Source organism: Diadema antillarum, unplaced genomic scaffold, assembly GCF_040938485.1.
Source record: "Diadema antillarum isolate AM-2024a unplaced genomic scaffold, OU_Dant_1.0 seq00000014_RagTag, whole genome shotgun sequence".
Taxonomy (NCBI): domain Eukaryota; kingdom Metazoa; phylum Echinodermata; class Echinoidea; order Diadematoida; family Diadematidae; genus Diadema; species Diadema antillarum.
Window position 1 is genome coordinate 919321 of NW_027271134.1, and position 21778 is coordinate 941098.

Genomic DNA, 21778 nt, shown 5'->3' on the forward strand with positions numbered 1-21778 from the left:
TTAAACTACAGTCAACCTCTTGTTAGTTTTATCTTTTCTTTTTTTGAAGCGCCATAAGTACTGAAGGGGTGGACCTGTGCACTATACAAATAGCCATACCACGCGTGTCGATGTCAGACAAAATAAAATTTTCACCAAACTTGGCAGGTCTTATCAGGGAGATAGGATATAAAGTGAGCACCATAACCCATTTGGGACCCAAAACCCACAAATTACAAAATCTTTTTTAAAACTGAAAATGACAGAGATAAAATGTCATAGTAAGTATGTTTGTGAGTGCAGATTCAAGTTTGTTCATGTCTGATCCAAGGGTGGCCTTTTGGGGTCTCAGGAGGACCAAATTTTTTTCTTTTTTTTGGGGGGGGGGTGGTGGGACGATTTCACATAATTACATCTTGTACAAAACACATGACCAAAATTTGTCACCAAGCTTCACAGTCATTTTCTCTAGGATGATAGAAATACATTTGAACAAAAGGACCCAATGCACAGTGGTAAAATTCTGCAGTCCCAGTGGTTGAGAGCCGTGCATCAATTTTTTGCTCGCTGCATGTTCAATATCATATAATCATTGCGATCACTGGCGTTAGACACTGAAAAGGCAATACTGTTAAGCACAAGTTAGCAGAAGAGTTCATACACATAGTGCAAACATTCAGGCACTTTAAAAGCAGGAGCTGGCTAGCTGTGCATCCAGTAAATTTACTGTGGAATCTAGTGATTACTGATGCACATTTACATCTATGGCAAACCAAAAGGAAGTGCATCCAGCAAATTTGCGAAGCATCAGTACTAGGTATTGCTGTTTAAAGATTGATTTACATGGAACACAGTGCTCAGCATTGTATGTAAAGAATATGAGTTGTTGGTTTTTTCTGTACCTAAACAATTATGACTGGTGGCAAGGATTAATTTTTTTTTCATCACATTAAATGGTCTTACCTTTTTTAACCAGTTGTACCAGAAGAAAAATAATCCTGAAACATGTTCTTTACCATTCATAATTTTTCCCAATAAAATGTCATGACGTCAATTTTGCAAAAACAAAGAGAATAGATACATAAATAGATGGAACAGTGCCAGCAGTCACGTTGATTATGCAAATCCAGTAAATGTGTGGAATTACACCTCTATACCCTCATAAGCAGTCAGTATTAATATAACTTTTTTTTTTTCTGAACAGACTGTACACTTTGACTACTTTAAAGAAAGCCATCTTTTATACTTCCCTTCTGTCCTATGCTGAGACAGTATATAGAAAATCTTGAAGGCTTGAAGCGGCTCCAGGTTCTAAACCTGTCCTTCAATCAGATCCAGAAGATTGAGCGCTTGGACCACCTGATTCGGTTGCGGGAGCTTGACTTGAGTTGCAACTGCATCACTCGCATTGAGGGCCTAGAGACCCTCCTTCACTTACAGACCCTCAACCTGTCACACAACCTTATTGAGGCCATCCCTGCTTGGCTGGCCAAGAAACTTCGGGCATTGAGGGAGCTGCGCTTAGATGGCAACATGTTGTTCTCTGTGAGTTAACATCCAGCATTATTATATATATATTTTTTTTGCGTCTGCCACAAAGTGGTGCCAGAGTCATTATGTTTTCAAGTCATCTGTCGGTACATCCTGTCTGTAATCAATTTTCTAGACAGTTTAACTTAAGAACTGTTTTAGGTATCCAAATGACTTGGCATACAATGTATGTATGTTTTAGTGGACAAAGCTATGCCTATCAACTTGTGGGCGCTGATGCTATTTAAAGGTCAATGATCAATGTCAAATTCTTAAAATTTCAACATTTTCTCTGTATCTCTGCAATGCAAGAAGTTTTTTTTTTTTTTTTTTTTAATGGAACTTTAGTGTGTACATGTATTACCAGATAAGAATTTTGCAGGAACAGATTTGGACCATTGGATCAAAGGTCAAAGATCAAGTGAGAATGCTAAATTTTCACTTTCTTGTCCATATCAAAAAAAAAAGAAGAAGAAGAAAAGCTCTAAATATCTACATGAAACTCAGGAGTTAATAACTCCTTGATGAAACTGAAATACATACTGTCTGACAGTGATTCTCTTTGGAAGTTTTATGTCGTAATATGGTCAAAGTTTGAGGTAAGAAATCAGGTTAAAATGCTAAAATCATGCTAAAATCATGGGGTCCCTGCAATTCAAATGTATGTTGACCACTATTGATGCTTTTTGGTCTCTACATTTAACTAAATCACTAAATACTTCATAAAGATATGCATCATATATGTTTGAACATTTTTTTCTTCATTTTTTCTACACCCTGTTAAACCCCACCTTGGAAAAAAAGAAGCCTCCAGGTCATCTTTATTCATGTTCCAGCTGTAATGTCATCTTCCAGTAACACCCAAGATGAAAAATAGACACAGTTAAACCATTCATTGCTATTGCAACCTGCACTTACAACAGTATCACACATTCTTTTCTAATGCAAATGTTTCTAACAAATGTTTGATGTAGTAATGAATGGTAAGGCACATTACTGTAATTATGTTCAACTCAGCTGATTTACTAATTTCCTTAACTTACAAATACTTATTGTTTCCTCCAAGGATAGTATAAATTGAATACTGATTTGTCTGTTCCTTCCTAGCAGCTTACCGACATTTCCCGTCTGCGGCCATTAAAAGATCTTGTCAGCTTGTCCATGTCAAGTAACCCGCTGTGTGACCTGGCCCACTACCGCCTGCTTGCAGTGTTTCACCTGAGAACCCTTGGAGTTCTGGATGGGGTGCAGATCAGTGGAGAGGAGCGAGTTCAAGCAGAGGAAAGATTCGCTCAGGGTAAGACCCTCAGAAAAGGTTTGAAGGGAGTAATTACACAACAAATTATTTCTAGGAGGAAGTCACATTGGAAAAAAAAAGTGAAATGAATAATTTTAAAGCTACAATTTTTTTAGCCAAATTGGGCAAATAGTACACAGTTGCAAGTATTAGAATGTACATCATCTTACATTGCACGAGAGGGATGAGGCATAATCATAGCCCCACATTCATGATGAGACTGCAACACAGATTTGTGAATGTGAAATGCCCCTCATTTTTCTGTCTGATCTTTATCATTTCCTCACATTCTATCTACCTCTGTATCTCATTGGTTCCCTTACCCTACATCACATGATTTTCCTCGTGAAACTTTTCTGCTGCTATACTTCTTACCTCATTTCCAGAGTTTTCCTCACACCATGATATGAAAGTACCTCACATAGAGGTTGGAATATAAAGTAACAATACTGTGACTATGAATATAAATGAGGGAGAAAAAAAGGTGAAATTGTTATGATTTTTTTTTCTGACATTACAGCATTGAAATAGTAATGATGAAAAACTAAAATAAGTTTCTCAAAGCAAATGAGGAGTACTATCAATACATTGTCCACGTAGTTATGTACATGATGGTGCCTGTAGAATGCCATGTTGATAACTCATTGAAACTTAGCTCTACAGGTTAACTTTCATTCATCTTGTATCATTTTGATTTTTCTTCACTGATTCATTGGAATTGTGTCTAATTTTCAGGGTAAATACTTCTTTAACAAAAATTGTATGCAAATGAATGAATTCGAATTATGTTATAAAGTGTCCAGATCCCAAAGTGATCAAAGATCATAAAGCATTTGCTAGAATGAATTACTCACCAGATTTTACACGCAAATGTGTGTAGTTAGCAGTGTAGCGCAACAGGGGCCATGTTAGGAAGCAAGCGGCTGGATTCACAACGCACATATATTATGTGATCCTATGGAGTACATTTTGCCTCCCTTTTATATTCTCAGTTATGGAGGCATCCAGAATTTTTATACCATAGGGTCACATGCTATCAGCGTGCTGTGAATCCAGCAGTTTGCTTCCTACAATGTCATCCTTACACATACTACAGCTAAATCATGTTAATAATTAATCTTAGGGTGTGTTACGCCTGTTCCGCTTCATTTTACCACTCAAGATTTGTACATGCTGCTCTCATTTTTCCCTGGTCCCTAATCTGATCTTATCCCATTTCCCAGAGGAGATTGAAAACCTTGAGATCCAACTGGAGGCTAGAGAGAAGCGATTTCAAGCCCTTGAAGCAGACCATACTACTGCCCTGGATGAGAAGAAAAAGTCTGAGGACCAGGCACTGATGTTAAAAAAGAAGACCAAGGCAAACCAGGAGCAGATCAAGGAGCTTGAAAATGAACTGAAGGCAAAGGATGAGTTGGTGAGACGAAATTCTATTTCGGTACATTTTTAAAATGGTCTTTCTTGATTTCTCAACTACTTCTCACCCTCTGAGAGTGGAGGCAGCTCTAAGGAGTCCAAATGATGCCTGCTTGTAATCCAGCGAATATGTGAACTCTACGCATAGCCTCCATTATGACTGACCAAACTTAGGCTCGAAAGGGGCACATGGTATCTTCATTGTAAGCTTCTGTCCATGGTCACGTATTATAGTCAACATTTTTTTACGGTCACATTTCATAATTTACCTGTACAAACTCTTATGACAAATAACTTTCCAATAGTTTCTACAATTTTTTACCAAATTTTGGTCAGTGCTGTGCATTTGGTATTATCATTTTATGAATGTTGCTGTCCAAGGTTACATTCTAAGGTCAACGATCACTTCAGGTTACACGTAACCCCTATGTGGCATTACTTCAACTGTGACCAAGCATGGATCAGAGATACACCTGGTGGATCTTGATGTAAAAACCCCACAAATTGAGGTATCCTTACGCTGGGTTCCCACTGCCGTGTGATCTGCTATGCATCGTGCTGCAATTGACCATTAGCAGCTCTGATCATTGGAATTTTGTGTATGTCTCACAGTTTGGGCCACTTCTGAAATCATGGTCTTAATCATTGAGTTGCCATGATGATCTCATAAGATCTGATCAGATCTTGAGGTCAGTTGTGGTGATTGCATTGATTGTAGACAATTTTTGAAATGTCCAAAACTTGTCTATGATCAATGCAATTGCCATGACTAGCCTCAGGTAATAGTCTTCAAGAATGCATGGAAAGTGAACTTGCAATACTCAAGTGAGCACTAGACTCACTTTGTCTCTTATTAAATCATTAGTCTTTACAGACCAACATTTTATGTCACAGGTGTTTAGGGCCTTGACATCCATGGTTTCTTGTGCGTGGGCTCAAGAAAAATAAGTGACTAGATATTGCAAATTCATGGCTATCTTCAACACAGTTTTGTAAGTGTGATATTGACTTTTTTATGCCTCCGCAACGAAGTGGCCGGAGGCATTATGTTTTCGGGTCGTCCGTCCGTCCGTCCGTCCGTACGTCCGTCCGTACGTCCGTCCGTCCCGTTTTGTTTTTGTCGATATCTCAAGAACCGTGTGGTGGTTTTACATCAAACTTGGTATGAGGGTATATCCATGGGGGATGATACTTTGTGTGCATTTTAAGGTCACAGGGTCAAAGGTCAAAGGTCACTGGTTATTTTGTGAAAAAAAAATTGAAATTTCATGTTTTTCTCCATATCTCGCAAATGGTTCAAGGTATCTTCATGGAACTTAGTATATATGCTTGTACGATGGGCAGTGATTATTTAGGGAAGTTGGGGTCATGGGTCAAAGGTCAGGGGGTCAAAGGTCAAGGTTAACTCCTCAAAATATCACTACTTTCCTTAAAATGCAATATGCCTGAAGGGTTTTTTTTTCAAACTTGATATATGGCATGTATTACCCAATATATATTTTTGGGGAAGTTTCTTGCCAAAAGGTCAAAGGTCAAAAGGTAAAAGGTCAAGTGAAAGTGCTAAATTGCACTTTTTCCTCCATATCTCGAAAGTAACTCAAGGTATCGTCATGAAACTTACATATTTATGCATGTTCAACCTAACAGTGATTCTCTTTGGAACTGTGAGGTCAAAGGTCAAAGGCCAGGTTTAGATAATGCTATTTTCCCATTTGATACTGAAATTATGCTTTTTCTCAATACCTTGAAAATTACTCAATGCATAGACTTATAAAAGGGTCAAAAGTCAAGTAAAAATCATCAGTTCCCCAAATACCTGCACTCTGACATTTTAATCATTCATCCAATTGAACCTAGTTCTAGAAAAAGTGAACATTCAGCACATTTGTGTCAAACCTGTCATTTTAATATTTTGCCAATTGTGTGAAACTGTCATCACACATTGTCAAGACATTGTACTATAGACCTATTAGGAGAACCATGCATTATGGCGGAGGCATATCAGTAGCCGTAGCGATATATCTAGTTTTTAATTTAAAGTTAGACCAGTGGTAAAATGTTGAGACATCAGTTGTTAAGAAAATGTGATTACTGACTTTCATGTTTGTGAAATTTGAACTAGGCTTTCAATATCTTTAGAAGTCTACAACTATGCCATCATCACAGAAACCTGAAAATTTGTTTCAGGATGCCATTGTTGTGATCATTAATTTATTATAACAGAACAAATACATTGTTCAGTGTAAGATGAAAACGTGCAAACCATGCATATTTTGCTTTTTGTTATTGAATACTCAGCATATGCTGAACAGCAATGTGAAATGGGATGCTATTTCATTAATTTCCTATGTTAAAAGTTGTTTGTACTTTCATGCTTAGTTTTAAAACACAAACGTTTGTTATTACGAGGATTTGTTATTCCGAAGGCTCATGGTTCCACATGTTTGCTATTCCCAGGATTCTTTATTCCAAAGGTTTGTTAATTAAAAAATGAAATAAGGTTCATTATTCCTAAGGTTCAATATTCCAAAAGTGAGATAAAGTTTGTTGTTCTGAGGGTTTTTTAATTTGAAGATGAAATAAGGATTATTATTCAGAAGGTTTGTTAATCTGAAAATTAAAAAAGTTTGCCATTCTGAAGGTTTGTTTTTGTGAAGAAGATATAAGGTTCATAATTCAGAAGTATTATTAGTGTATTCACCTTAAGTTTTTTTTTCCCCTTTTGGATTAACAAACCTCATTTCATGTTCTGATTAACAAACCTTCAGAACACGCAAAGATTGATATCATTTTCACATGAAAGAACCTTCATTAAGATTTTAATAACCTTATTTCATTTACGGATTGACAAACAAAAGGCAAAAAGAACCTTCGGAGTAATTCCACAAATGTTTGTAATGACAGACCCTATTTCATTTTCGAATGAAAGCACATCTAGGTATACATAATTATGGAATTTGTGTGTTTGGTAATAACAAACCTGTGGAATAACGAACCTTACTTCATTATACCCCCGCCACACGTAGTGTGAAGGAGGTATATAGGAATCACCGTTATGTTGGTCGGGCAGGCGGTCGGGCGGGCGGTCGGTCGGTCGGGCGGTCTCTTGCAAAATCTTGCGTCGCGAACTCCTCCTACAGTTTTGAAGCAATTTAAATGAAACTTAGGGTAAATGATGATATTTAGGTATAGATGTGCAAGTCATGTTTTTTGTGTTTGTCGGACAATGCGTTGCCATGGTAACCATAATTTTACCAAAACCTTGTGGATTGAATAACTTCCATAGTATTTAAGCAATCAATATCAAAATTGATATCTATGATGATCTATAGGTGTAGTTATGCAAGACACTCTTTGTGTTTGTACTTGACAAAGCGTTGCCATGGTAACCGCATGTTTTCTTCAAAATCTTGTGGAGTGAACAACTTCCACAGTTTTGAAGCAATTGAAATCAAATTTGGTAGGCATTATGGCCTTGAGGCATAGATGTGGAACACATAATTTTTGTGTTTGTCGGACAAAGCGTTCAAGTTCAAGTTCAAGTTCAAGTTGATTTATTTCACTTCCAACAAACAAATAATAAGTAATACAAAGAAACGCTCATATACACAGACGTCATGAAATCAGTACCACAATGCGATGAACAGAATAACATTGTAAAAGAGATACAGGTAAATTATCAACAGAGATACAAATAACTGTTACGTCACTGTGGTAAATGCATAAACAATATTGCTGGAAATGGAGGGGATTGCTAAAAAGCAGAGCTTGTAGAATGCAGTCCCCTCATTGCCATGGTAACTATCATTTTACCAAAACCTTGTGGATTGAATAACTTCCACATCATTCAAGCAATTAAGGTCAAATTTAGTATGTATGATGATCGGGAGGTGTACACATGTAATTATGCAAGACACCAATGTGTTGATACAAGAAAAATGTGTTGCCATGGTAAACACTCATTTTTGTATCAAATTGAACCATTTAATCTATGAAGGTGAAATTTGGTGTGTATGATGCTCCTTGAGTGTAGTTTTGGAAAATGTCCTTTGTATTTGTATTGGACAATGCGTTGCCATGGTAACTGCATTTTTTTTTTAAAATCCTGTGGAGTGAACTTCTTCCACAGTTTTCAAGCAATTGAAACCAAATTTGGTAGGCATTATGGCCCTGAGGTATAGATGTGGAACACATAATTTTTGTGTTTATCACACAAACCGTTGCCATGGTAACCACAATTTTACCAAAACCTTGCAGATCGAATAACTTTTCCGTCATTCAAGCAGTTAAAGTCAAATTTAGTATGTATCATGATCTAGAAGTATAGTTTTGCAAGACACCAATGTGTTAGTTTAAGGATATACGGTATTAATCACCTTCAGTGATAATTCTAGTTTTGTATAAACATGTACCAACACAAGTTCTGCTTGGAAATGGTGTGTGATACATGCAATGAATGCAGAGCGCTTTCTATTTGAACACACTGAAATGTGAAGCATTCGCCCATGCAGAGATGCTCTGTAAATGTTTGTTCTGCTATGTATTTTCGTATGCAATCTGCATTTCGTTATGAAGGAACTAATTTGATTTGTTTTTCTTTGTCAGTGGGGCTCGGAAATGACTTTGTTATAATGAAAATTTCGCTATAACCGTGTTTTGTTGTAAACAAGTTTTGTACCATAAACCTTAATGATGATAATTTGGGGACCTGAATTTTTGCTTAGTTTGAACAAAATTTCATTATTAATTGTGTTCATTGTGATCGGAGTGCAATGTTATTAAGAGTGATACTGAGGTAACATTTGATTTCTTACAGCTTAAGAGGAAGACTGCTGAACTGACAAAGGCATGTGAAAAGCAGTTCAAGCTTGAGCAGGAACTGGCCTTCCACAAGATTGATGCCAAGTTTGAGCCCCTCCCTGATGCTGCCTTTATGGATCAGGTCAGTTGTAGTCCTGTCTTGGTGCTGCAAATAATATCTGATATGACACTCTGTGTCTGTAATGTAACTGTACTGTTATAAGACTGGAAAGCTGATTTCACTTACATGGCTAATAACATCATTTTGATTTCAATATTTATCCCCAATTTGTAGCACCAGGACTATTCCAATTTGCTTTGTTGATTCTGTTTCACACATGCCCTTTTTGTCATAGCGCACGTAGTGCATAAGTGTTGATATAAAACCCTTCTGTTATTCTGATAATCAGCTTTTGTAAGCAGAAAAAAAAAAAAACATTTATCAAAATATGTTTTTACAATGGAGGTGAAGTTGAATTTAAAAAGAAAAAAAGGAGAAAAAGTGCCTTAACCCTGTGAAATACACCCTAGGTCATATGGTCTATTTTATGACTACTACTAACTTTAACTTTCACTTAATTAGTAAAAATTGACAAAACTATAATTCTTTCTCCATCAGGTTGATGGAGGTACAGAGGAGAGCCCTTACATTGGGCGAGCAAGTTACCGTCGTAACCAGTATGCAACAGAGCAGTACTTGACCCCACGCAGTCAGCAGTTGAGGCTGTATCAGACCGGAGGGGAAGGGGATGTGGACCCCCTGGTGAAGAGGCAGTTGAATGAAACCCTGGACATAACCCTGGCAGATAAGGAAAAGGAGATAGCAAGGGGTAAGTGCACATAGCAACAAACCTGACACTCTTTTGATGAATTGACTTGGTTGATGATGTTGTGATAAGTTTCAAGTAATATAATTCAGATGAGCATAACCAGATGTACAGGTATAAATCACCCAATACTTGTACTTGCCAAAGTATCCTTTATGACCTTTTTCTTTTTGCAGATAAAGTTTATATTTATTCATTTTCATATCTTTGCAATAAATCTCATTTTGGAGTTAATCTATAAAAAAAAAGAGAGAAAAGAATCAAACTATTATGTCCATAGATTCAAGAACATTGGAGAGTATTCATGCAGCTAATTGTGATTTATAAGAAAATATGGAAATAATGGTATTCAGTTTTGTCACTGATAAGGGGGATGACAGCAGGACGACCGGTGGCTGCATGTATGCTTTGAATAAATCCACAGTGGTCACATTAATGTGTGAGATCCTATCAGACAGTAGACAATGCTGAAGTGTACTGTATGAGGTGTTAGTTTTGCAAGGGTTTGATTTTTGTGAATTTCGCGAATCACAGTAGGACCGCTAATTCAACAACTTGCGAAAATGTCGCCATGCGCTAGGGTTATAGCGCATTTACAATAGCCTCAGTGTCAATTCGCAGAAACAACATCATGCAAAAATGTCTGAGACCTCCTCATTACTTAGAATATATGTATGTGAAAATAACAGCTTCAAGTTCTTTTGGCACATGTGTAGATAAAAACGTTTGCTTATGGAGTGAATGATGCTTTGTGATTCAGACATGCTTGCGCACATCGGGATACCAAGTCAGGATGCTACATAAGCACTTGCCCGATTGTCCGGGGCAAGTGGAAATCAAATTCGGGCAAGTGTTTTTGAACAATGAGAACAAATGCCTGCCCGAATTGGGCAAGCAAAAAATTTTGAAGCCACCTTTTTTTCAATGAAATCCCCCCAACAAACCCTCAAAGTTAACCATACAGAAGCCCAAAAATAATGGCTGTTTAGTGATGCAACACACTTTATATTTCATTTCAGCAACTTTCCAACACTTACGTGAAGAAGTTCCAATGCAATGCAAAAGCAACACTCGATCTGACCAAGTTTGTTACTCCATTCTGTTTAAGCTTGCGAATCAATGTGTGCTGTTTGTTCAAATGATTGTGTTTTATTAAGCCCTTGACTTACACATGATTTTTCTATATTATTTCCTTATATTTTGGGCTTTCTTTTCGGGCAAGTAAAATTGATATTCGGGCAAGTATTTTGCATCAAATTTGAAAATCTGCTTGCCCGACCGGGCAAGTGGTAAAAGAAAGTTATGTAGCACCCTGCAACTAAGCTGGTAAATTTTTGTACACAAACTGTATTGAAAGATTGGGAGAGACATTCCTATGCCCATATTCACAATCGCTTTACATTTCCCTGCCAAGGTACGTATACACGTTTGGAATAGTATGCCTTTTCACTCCTGAACTCCTCTCCTATGTGTGTCGCCATGGCCCTTTTCAAAAGAATGTTTCACCGAATGATGTATACAATGTACCGGTGTGTATAGACGTAATGTTCACTAAGCATACAGTACAGCTGCAGAACGGGAAAAAGAATGGAAGAATAGAGTGAATTAAGTTTCTTTTATGTTTCTTTTGTCACATGTTTAAAAATGACAGGTCAAGAAATGTAACATTGTTGTTTTCCATCAGATTGCTTGTAAAGGTGCTTTTTTTTATACCCCCGCCAAACGAAGTTTGAAGGGGGTATATAGGAATCAGCGGACGGTCGGCGTCGGGCGGTCGGTCGGAGCGGTCGGGCGGTCGGTCGCGGCGGTCGGTCCGTTGCAAATCTTGCGTCGCGAACTACTTCCTCAGTTTTCAACCGATTCCCATAAAACTTGGCACAGATGTGTGACTTGGGTGTAGATGTGCAAGACGTATTTTTTGACAGTACCCAAAAGTACGTTGCCATGGTAACGGCATATTATGGGCAAAAATGGGTACAAACCTCCTCCCACAGTTTTTGATCAATTTTTATGAAATTAGGTACAGATGTTCATCTGAATATGTTAATGTGCAAGACACATATTTCTGCAGTGGCAAAAAGTGCGTTGCCATGGTAACGGCATATTATTGGTAAAATATAGGGCAAAATGCTTCATGGCAAAACTGCTTCATCAGTGTTCTTCCAATTCTCATGGAATTCATATTGAATGTTTTTCTTAGGATATAGGTCAGCACAGGCTTTCAAGTGTTCCTACTTTTCCTACTTTTTCCTACTTTTTTACTGCTTGTCCTACTTTTCCTACTTTTTTTGCTCAAAATCCTACTTTTTCCTACTTTTTCCTACTTTTTTGGTGAAAAAAACCCGCAAAAAAAAAAATGTGCAAGGCTACTTGAATAATTGATATTCAGAAATGATGAGTAGACTCTAGTTGCAGATTCTTACCGATGGGGAGAGCCTCTATCTTCAACATGAAAGAGGGACAACACTATCCAATCAACCACAAGACTGCTGCCAGCCTCAGCTTTTGCTCCTGTGAAGACCTTTATGTGATTGATACCACTGATATTGCAGCCTAGGACTTGGAGCAGTGCTGAACCAGCTCTCATCATCGCTCAAAATTACCAGGTAAGCTTGCCATACACTTAAAAGTAGAATTTGACGTCAAATCAGATAAACAGGGAGAAATGTGTATTTAACAGATCCCACAAATTGTGAACAAGGAATGAGAACAACAGTAATTACTTAGCCATCTTGAAAGATAAAGACTAATAGGAGAGCTGAAACCTCTTTATGGACAATCTTAAAAGTTGATGGCTTTTTACATCTTAGAAGTATTGTTTAAGAGGTTGAATTGTATCACAGGTAAGACATACATTACCTCGAAGAACTTAGAAGTAAGCAGGGGATGGAGGAACTTCAAGGAAAACAAACACAAAAACAATATTTCACTATCGTTTAAAGATTGATTGAAGTTGAAACCATGAGACGTTGAAGTCCACTTCCTGAAGACACAGAACTATCAGGAATATATAGAGAGAAAAGCCATCTGAAGCATACCTGAAAAAACCCAAACAAGCAGGAAAGCTAATGAATGTTAATTCCACAAAGAAGAGCAAGTGTGTGAATGTTTTAAATTGAACCGCCAAGAACAGTTTGTTAAGTTTGGAGGAAGCAACTTGCAGAGAAATTAGAAGCCATGACGACTTTTTATTCCACAGATCTTGCAAATTTTAGTTAAGGCTGAACATCTTTTTATTATCCAGCTAGTTTGAACAAGATGCAAGAAAATGGTAGAACAGAAATCCCTTAATGAAAGTGATTAAAGTGTGATGTATCGTTTGAAGTGACACACCCAAAATATTGAACCATGTGAAAGAGTCTTGGTAAAATGTGAGACAAGGAAACTTCTTACAAAAAGTGAATGGATGGATGTGTAACATGTCAGTTGTGTCAACATACAAAGCTGTAAGTTGAAGGTGAAAACCAAAAGAACAGTGGAGAATATCAAAATTGAAAGGACACAAATACACTCTATTTAAGGGGGGATGAGAACTGCATGGTAAATATACAGATCATCTATTGTGTATTTGCTTAAATGACCAAAACAGTTTGTTAATTTTGGAATTTTCTGAGAAATCAGAGAAGCTGGCAAGGACTTAAATGATAATGACAGTCACTGTTTATTCCCCAGATCTTGTAAAGAGTAGTTTATAAAATTGACAAGCTGAAATACTGAGCCAGCAAAATATCTGGAGAATGAAAAGCAGAACCTCAACCTCGTAAAATTTCATAGGCTGAAGGATATGATATTCTCAAAATTATATGAAGAAATTTGATTTCAAGAATATTGAATGAGCTTAAAAGTGCATGGAATGATATTGCAAAATGGAGAAACTTCCTAAAAAAGATCAAACAGCTGTATGAATATTCAACAAAAAGGGTCATGATGAGCTGAAAAGAAGTTGAATGTAAAAAATTATTAACTATCCGCGGTGAATTTGGCAGAAATTGCAAACAGTAAGAAATCATTGGAAAGTACAGAATGATAAGTTTCTACCATTCTTTCTAGATTAACAAATGTAAGTTCATTCAAGAATACATGGAATCTATCATCTACAGAACACCAAAGAAATGAAAACTGATTTATATTCGTTATCTACAGAAAATTATCAAAAATAGTCGTGTTTGCTACCTATAAAGTCAGTAAGACTACAGACAATAAGAAACAAAAAAGCAGATATGCATATATGCTCCTCACTTTTATAAAGTGGAGTAATTTGGTTATATTTAGTCTTCTGTTACTCTACATGTGACAGTACTACATTTCCCTGATTGATACTGAAATGTAAAGTATTTGATTTTTTTTTCTGTCTCTCTCTTTGGATGTTTTGTGTCCTATTGGTTAAAGTGTTTCAAATTGAGCTTGCCTTTAATATGCTTCCATCTATATCATATGATAATACCAAGATGATATCTCTGGAAATTCAGTGGTGGACACTGTGCCATGAACTCACAGTATTTGAGTGTGTAGATTTGTAGTGGGCCAGGATTTGCAAAATAGGGATGTTAATGCATTGGTAGGTATTAATTTCACTTTGTAAGGCCTCACTGTCATGAGACAATCCATTCTTCATGCATGTCTTGCCAGAAATTATGATAACACATGCTCTCAGAGACTAATACTGACTGCTACATATAAGTAGTTTAAATTCTCCTGTTATTTTAAAATGTTTGAACACATGTTACATGCTTACATGGATTTGAAATTGAAGGTCTCTTGGAAAGTTAATCTATTGCTTATCTCATGGTCATTCAGCTGGAACTTGAAAGCATAGTAGTCTTGAGCATTACTTGAATAGCTTTGTCAAACATCCTTATTTCCAGTCTTCTTCACACTTTGAAGTGAAACATATCTTTACAACTTTAAATGAATGGAGATAAAAGTGTCATCTTTTTTTTAATTGATTTTGTCAAATATCCTTATCTCCACTCTTTTTCACATTTTGAAATGAAGCACATGTCTTCACAACTTCAAAACATTCAAATAACTGTAGATAAAAGATGCCATCTTTTAATTATGGAAGTATACAACATACCTTTGGCATTAGTGTATAACTTACACATCATGGAATGTTTATGACATATTTTGTGGGATGATAAGATTATGTGACCGTGCATCACAAAACCAACAATAAGTCTTACACACTGATTTTGTGTTAGGACTGAAAATAGGTGATATGGGCCAACCCAGCCAATCTCGAGTTTTCATATTTTCTGAAAGAGCAAGTCTTCTTCTATATTATACTAAAGTTTAGGATCATAAAACAAAAAGGAAATTGTGTTTTTAGCAATCTTTTTCTGGAACACTTTTTTGGTAGAATAGTGTGATTAGGTGTTTCTCATAGAGGCCTCTTTTCATTTCTTTAAAAAAAAAACTGTCCATACTCTTAACTTTCAACTGCAATAACTTTAGGAAGGATGATGCTACTGCTCTGAAAGTTGGCATTGATCATCTACAGAATGTGTTAATAAAGCATGCAAAGCTTAATCTGTTAATCTCTTCATTGTTGCTGCTCCATCGGTTAACATCCTGTTACTAAGTATTTGTTCCATTCATTGCAGAGCTAGCACTGCTTAATGAAGATTAAGCGCTTGAATAGACGCTATACTTCAGAGCCCCTTTACTCAGTTCACATTTTCCAGAGTGTGTGCTTCATTCCAATATTAGGATAGGTTAGGAGAGTCCATTTATATCGAGTTATACATCATTTTTAAGCTTAAAGTTTGCTCTTTTAGAATCTTCCCTTAACTAAAAATCCATGTCGAGCGACTTTTGTTGGTGTTGCTATGCAGGGTCACAATGGTAGGTGTTCATGTCAATCACAGAATGATGTCTTTTCTATGCAGATTCATATTGCCTGTACGATTGAACATGCATTTCTGTTTGTTTCCTGACATTGTTCTAAGGAATGTCTGCCTTTGTTGTATTTTTCAGGCTCTCCCAGGAGCAAAAGTGAGGCTGAGGCAGCAGGGTTGTGAGTACAAATTCAGATTTACATGTAACATCAAGGGTTCTGGTGAGTCTCGACGAAAACTACTCCAAATTGCCTGCACATGTCCTGATTTATTCCTACTTTTTTTCTCAAATGTCCTACTTTTTCCCTCTCATGTCCTACTTTTTCCTACTTTCTTAGAGATTCTGTTCCTACTTTATTCCTACTTTTTTACATTATCCCGCTTGAAAGCCTGTCAGCATGACACATTTCTTGACAGTGACAAAAAGTATGTTGCCATGGTAACAGCTCACATATTATGAGCCAAAATGATGGAAAATTTTGTGTTGCAAACTACTTCCTCAGTTTTTGCCCAATTTCCATGAAACTTGGTACAGATGTGTGCCTTTGGTTGTAGATGTGCAAGACGCATTTTTCGACAGTACCCGAAAGTACGTTGCCATGGTAACGGCATATTAATGGCAGAAGATCAAGCAAAGATCTTGTGGATTTAACTACTTCCTCAGTTTTTTGACCAAAGCTTATGAAATGTTGTTTTGACCAAAGCTTATGAAATGTTGGTTGGCGGGGGTATAACCAGTCGCTGTAGCGACATTTCTAGTTTTTATTTTGAAGCACCAAAACTGCCCTGTTATAACTGGAATCTCATAACAAAGCTGTTCTGCCATACTTTTTGCATGCAAAGAAAAATGGGACCAACACAATGATCTTGTTAAAAGTAGATCCTTGTTATAAGCAAGCTTGTTATAAAACAGGGTTTCACTGTACTGTACAACACAATTGTCAATGAGTCACACATATTCTGGTTTACTCAATGAAATTTGTGTATAACTTTCGGAGGCGTCGCTTGCGTTTTCACTATTTTGTCAGTCTTTATTCTGTCTTCTAATATTTTATTTGTATACTTCTCTTTTCATCATTCTTTCACTCTGAAGTGTTAACAGCTAGTATACTGTCTCAGCAGAATACATAAAAAAGTGTGTGAAGTATTACTGGCATAGCAAATTGACAAATTATCAGACACTCTTTAAGCTGTTTTATGTCATTGTGTGGTTAGTTTCTATGAAAATTATGTGAATATGACAGGAGATTTAAAAAAAAGAAAGGCAAATAACAAAATAAACTGAATCAAGTACTTAGAAAAAATGTGTGTTGTGCTATCGGAATGGAGAATAACATTTTATATACCTCTCTTGATGAATCCTTGTGTGTGATTGGTTGAAATTTTGGGCCTAAATTTAATAATAGCCTCTGCAGCTCAGAGCTTCATAGCATCCGAGTTGCCCTTATAGTATTCAAGCAGCCCTGTTCATCCAAACTGCCCTCTATCACAAGTACCCGGATGTATGCGAACGTGTGCATGTACTTTTTGTAAACGCACTGTGTTGTGCATTTGGTCTTCGAATCACAGCGCCCACATAAACAGCGAAAGGTGCCAGGTGAACAACTTACCCAGTACCCTTGTCTGTGCGATATCATGTGATTGCCATGCAAACAGCTCTGCCTTTGCAGACAGCAATTTAACAATTAGATCATAGCAGTCTGTAAAGCCCCTGTTCCACTATGCCGTTCTCGCTACGATTTGACAATTTTCTCAGATCGGGAAGGATCGGGTAAAACCTGAGCCGATCTGGACACAGTACGATGTTAGAACGCTCTAAGTACGCTGTAGTTACGACTACCATGTGCTTGCTACACCCTTACTACGATGATCGGGAATGAGGCATTACGATCTCTGCCGCTGCAGCTACGCTTTAAAACGATGTAGCTACACTGTCAGTGCGATGTTGCTGATGTTATCCAATTGATGCACACTGTATCTACGCTCTGAACAATCTATATGATCTTATCATGCTGTCACCTCGTTCAAAGAGCTGAAAAGTGCCCGATGTGCCCCGATGTGCCCCGATGTACCCCGATTCGACTGTCGATCTGCAGTCAGTCACCTTATTAGCATGCAGAACCGAAGAAATATACTGTGGACCTCGAAGAGGCTCCTCAACTCACGGTTCTTTTGCAGCAATGCATTGTTATAAACAAAGACGTGCTGATTTTTCCAAGGCTTTTTCTTGATGTCCTTGCTTTTATAGTCTGTCTTCCTCCAGTTGTAGGTGATTTCATATTCTTCAAAATTCTGCTATGTCCTCTTCCTCCTCTTTAAGCATCACGTGCAGTCTCTCTTTCTTCGCCTTTTGGGTAGCTGCTTTGCTGCTTTCTTCTCTTCTTTTTCTTCATCTCTTCTCCTTCTTCGAAAATTTGAGCTCCTTCTTCTTCATGTTCTGCCCTGACAGGTGTAGCGACAATGCCCTCCTCCTCCTCAACAGTTCTGCCTCTCGATCTCCTTGATCTTCTTCTGGCAGACATTTTAGTGTAAGTTTTCTTCCTGTTCTTGTGCCAATGTTACTACGCTCAGAAAGACCTTGTTTTGCTCATCCCGCTGCGTTTACGCTGTCACTACGATCTCCCCGCCTTCCGTAATGTTAAAAATAGGTCAATTTTGATCGGGGAGATCGGGAAGAAATTTTGAACATGTTCAAAATTTCTTCCCGATCTGAAAAAATGCCCGCTCCAACTCCGACCTCCACACGCTGCTGCTACAATGCTTCCGATCCCCTTAGGCTTTTGCCGCTCTTTCCTGATCTGCAAGATCGGGACAGATCGGGGTCCAGATCGTGATAGTGGAACGGGGGCTTAACCTGTAGGAACCACTGAATTTGCAACATGACATTTTATGCTGCAATTGGTATTAAAGTGCTATTCATTCACTCAGTAGCTTTATTTGGTGTATGAAGAAAGAACTTAGGGACACGCTTGCGTTTGTTACATGGCTTTTTTACAGCTTGAGAGCTACATACGTGGCCACTGCATGAGTTGCCTACGTACAACCAGGGAGGTGGTACAACGCAACCTGCAATCACTGTGCAAAAAGGGCCTGATCATCATGATGTGTGAACTGGCTAGTATGATCGCGATTGACCAAGTGAAATTTCATTCTTTTTTTTTCAGTATACAAAAAAAGATAACTGACTACTTTTGTTCGGGGCATGGTTGATATTATTGTTGCTCGGGATCTCAACTTCATGCTGTGACCCTTGAGCAAGCTCCTCGGGTCATAGCATACAGTTGAGATCCCAGTGCAACAATATCTTTAATCATGCCCCGAAAAGTTGCCCAGATCAGAAAGTGACCAATGATTTACAAGAAGCTGTTATTTCAAATGTCAATCATCTATGTCCAAAAATATTCATCATTATCCTTAATACCTCATTGGAGGATTATATATGGATTCAAATGTGTGGTAATTCTATACAACCCAACAAAGTGTTGGGGTTCATTATACCCCTGCCAAAAGGAATTTGAAGGTTGAAGGGGGTATATGGGAATTAATGTGTTGTCAGTTAGGTGTTGTTTGAGAAGTCTTGGAGATGTCTCGGAGACGTCTCCACGACCTTGTGGAGTTTTAGTAGCAACCTATCAGAGATGTCACAGAGACATCCTTGCAACTAAGAAGATGTCTTGGAGACGTCAAGGCTACGTCAAGGCGTCTTCTGGACAAATACGGAGATGCCAGCCATTACGGATTCAACGTATTTGTTCTGATTTTTGTACCCTTGTTAAGGTGTTACTGTAAACAATCAAACAATTACTGAAAAGACAACAACTACACATGTAAAAGCAAAAGGAAATGACAGATGATGAGAGGGGAAACTTGACACCCATGCTAGTCAATGCCATGCCAAGCTTGTGCAAATTTCCATGTAATGATAGAAACCATTTGCTTGTGACAGGAGTTTCATTATTTAGGCAATAAGGCTTGTAATTGTTTGGATATATCTTAAATCTTTGAGATTTTTGAGCCCTCAGAAAAAAGTTGATTTTTAACCCTAAAAAGGCCGGGGGGGGGGGGGGGGGGTTGAATCAACCCCCCCTCGACATTTTTCGCAACTACTCCGCTGCGCGAAATTTTTCGACCGCGCTGTTCGCTGACTTTTTACTTTCAAGTCTCACGCATCTTTTGACACCATTTTCGCGAAAAATCATGCATACCGTTACAACGCTGTATGACGTTTCATACATGCCTGTCAAACCGAAAATGGCTCAAAAATGTGATTTTGTGTGTATAAAGTCTATGCAAATGGAGTTTTCCTCTTCTTATTCATAAAGATATGATTATTTTCACTTTCATAGGTTGAAACTAATTAATTTTAGCATAATTATGCTTGAAATAGGTTCTGTCATAAATTTTGCGGAAAAAAAATGATAAAACAAAAGGTCAAAAAAAACAAGGAAATACGTAAGAAATTCATAAAACAATAAAATACATAAGAAATTGATTTTGATACCAAATTTTTTTTGAAGTACATTGTTAGGGAATGCTACAAAGAATGTTTTCACCCAAAAATTAGGATTCTAGGAGCTTTAATTTCTGATTTAGAGCAAAATGTATGATTTTATGCATATATTAGCATAATTAATTATTATGACGAAAATTTCCATTTCTTTTTGTATAGCTTGGTAGAATACGCCACAGGTAATGCACATGCCAAATTTCATGGCGATTGCGCGATCGATGGCCGAGATCTCGGGGGGGGCTCCCCGGCCACAGAACACCCAAAAAAGCCCGGCCTGGTTAGGGTTAAGATGTGTGTATCAGTAACTTGGTAGAGAAATTATAATGTCTGACTGAGTGGTGACTTTGAATTTCATGGAGTTTAATTTAGACGCTTAAATGATACATGTAGTGTTTGTTGTGTTGTGTGTTGCCAGGCAGGGTAAAATCATATTATGAAGCATACATGAGAAAGAGTAAACCATGCCTGCATAGTTGTCCTGCAGTCAGGTGGCAGGTTTTGAGATAAATATGTCACCTTTTAGATATTTAAAGGAAAGAATAAGCTATAATGTCAGGTGCTTTCAGAAAATCATACCAGAATTTATGATCAACTATAGACATTGCTTGAATCTTTAACATAAATGCTGGAGTCTATCAGTATAACGGTCTTTGACATTGTAACCTGCTTATACAAATACAGTGCTTACCTGTGATGATAGTGGTAGACTTTTTTTTTTTGAGTGCCTTGAATACTTGTGTGACATGGAAATCCAAAGAAGTGTTTCCTTCACTGCAACTCTGAAGAATGCACATGCTTGAAATAAAGTGTGTACGACAACATGCTCATATAAAGTACAGTGATATATAGCGCTCCCTGACGTAATGAATAGAATTTGTTATCCTCTTACAAGGTTCCCTGTGGAGTGCTGTAGAATCTTACCAGGGAACTGTTCCATGGGTGATCATTACGTTCAGTTCCTGAGTTTAATAGTTAGCACATCGCAGCTGCAAGTGAATTGTCTTGTTGCTACGTTGCCTTGGCAATATGTTGGGTGTATTCAATGTGTGTCAGGTTGGAAGCTCTGCTATTCATAATGAATGACAATATTCCTCCAAAATCACCTGCTCTTTCCTGTAGTTCTATGCATTGTGAAGGCTCTGCATTATTACTGCCATATATTGATCTGGTTAGTACAGAGTAAGAAATACGCCAGCAACAACAGCAGATCGAAGTTGTACACACTGTATGATGATGCTATGCAGCTACGGAACACACTGTGCATCTTCAGGTGTAGCCAGATTTATACAGGTTCTCTTTAATAGCCTCTCAGAAAAAGATTGATGTTTCTGCAAACGCCCAAGATTTGTGTTGGCCCTGTAGGCCTATGCTGAATGATCTGTAACTGTGCCCTGATTTCTCCATCATGTGTGTTACTATTGAGGTCTTTGAATTGCAAGTACCATATATTTCAAATTTTTGTTGTTTTTTACCATAATTTTTCTTTTATTCATATTGGTCCTGTGTGTAATCACTGTACATTGTAATCAATACAATACATGTATGTGGCAGGCTATTATGTGTCATGAATTCCAGTTGTTGT

The 21778-nt window shown here is 37.6% G+C and overlaps 1 protein-coding gene across 1 annotated transcript in view; it reads left to right on the top strand.

Moving 5' to 3' along the window:
• LOC139725050 (centriolin-like) overlaps positions 1 to 21778 on the top strand; it is a 109170-nt gene that overhangs the window by 85101 nt on the left and 2291 nt on the right. The window contains exons 4-8 of the mRNA XM_071636138.1: positions 1252 to 1524; positions 2620 to 2806; positions 4030 to 4223; positions 9039 to 9164; positions 9642 to 9852. Coding sequence (XP_071492239.1) covers positions 1252 to 1524; positions 2620 to 2806; positions 4030 to 4223; positions 9039 to 9164; positions 9642 to 9852 — 991 coding nt within the window. The remainder of the gene's footprint in view (positions 1 to 1251; positions 1525 to 2619; positions 2807 to 4029; positions 4224 to 9038; positions 9165 to 9641; positions 9853 to 21778) is intronic.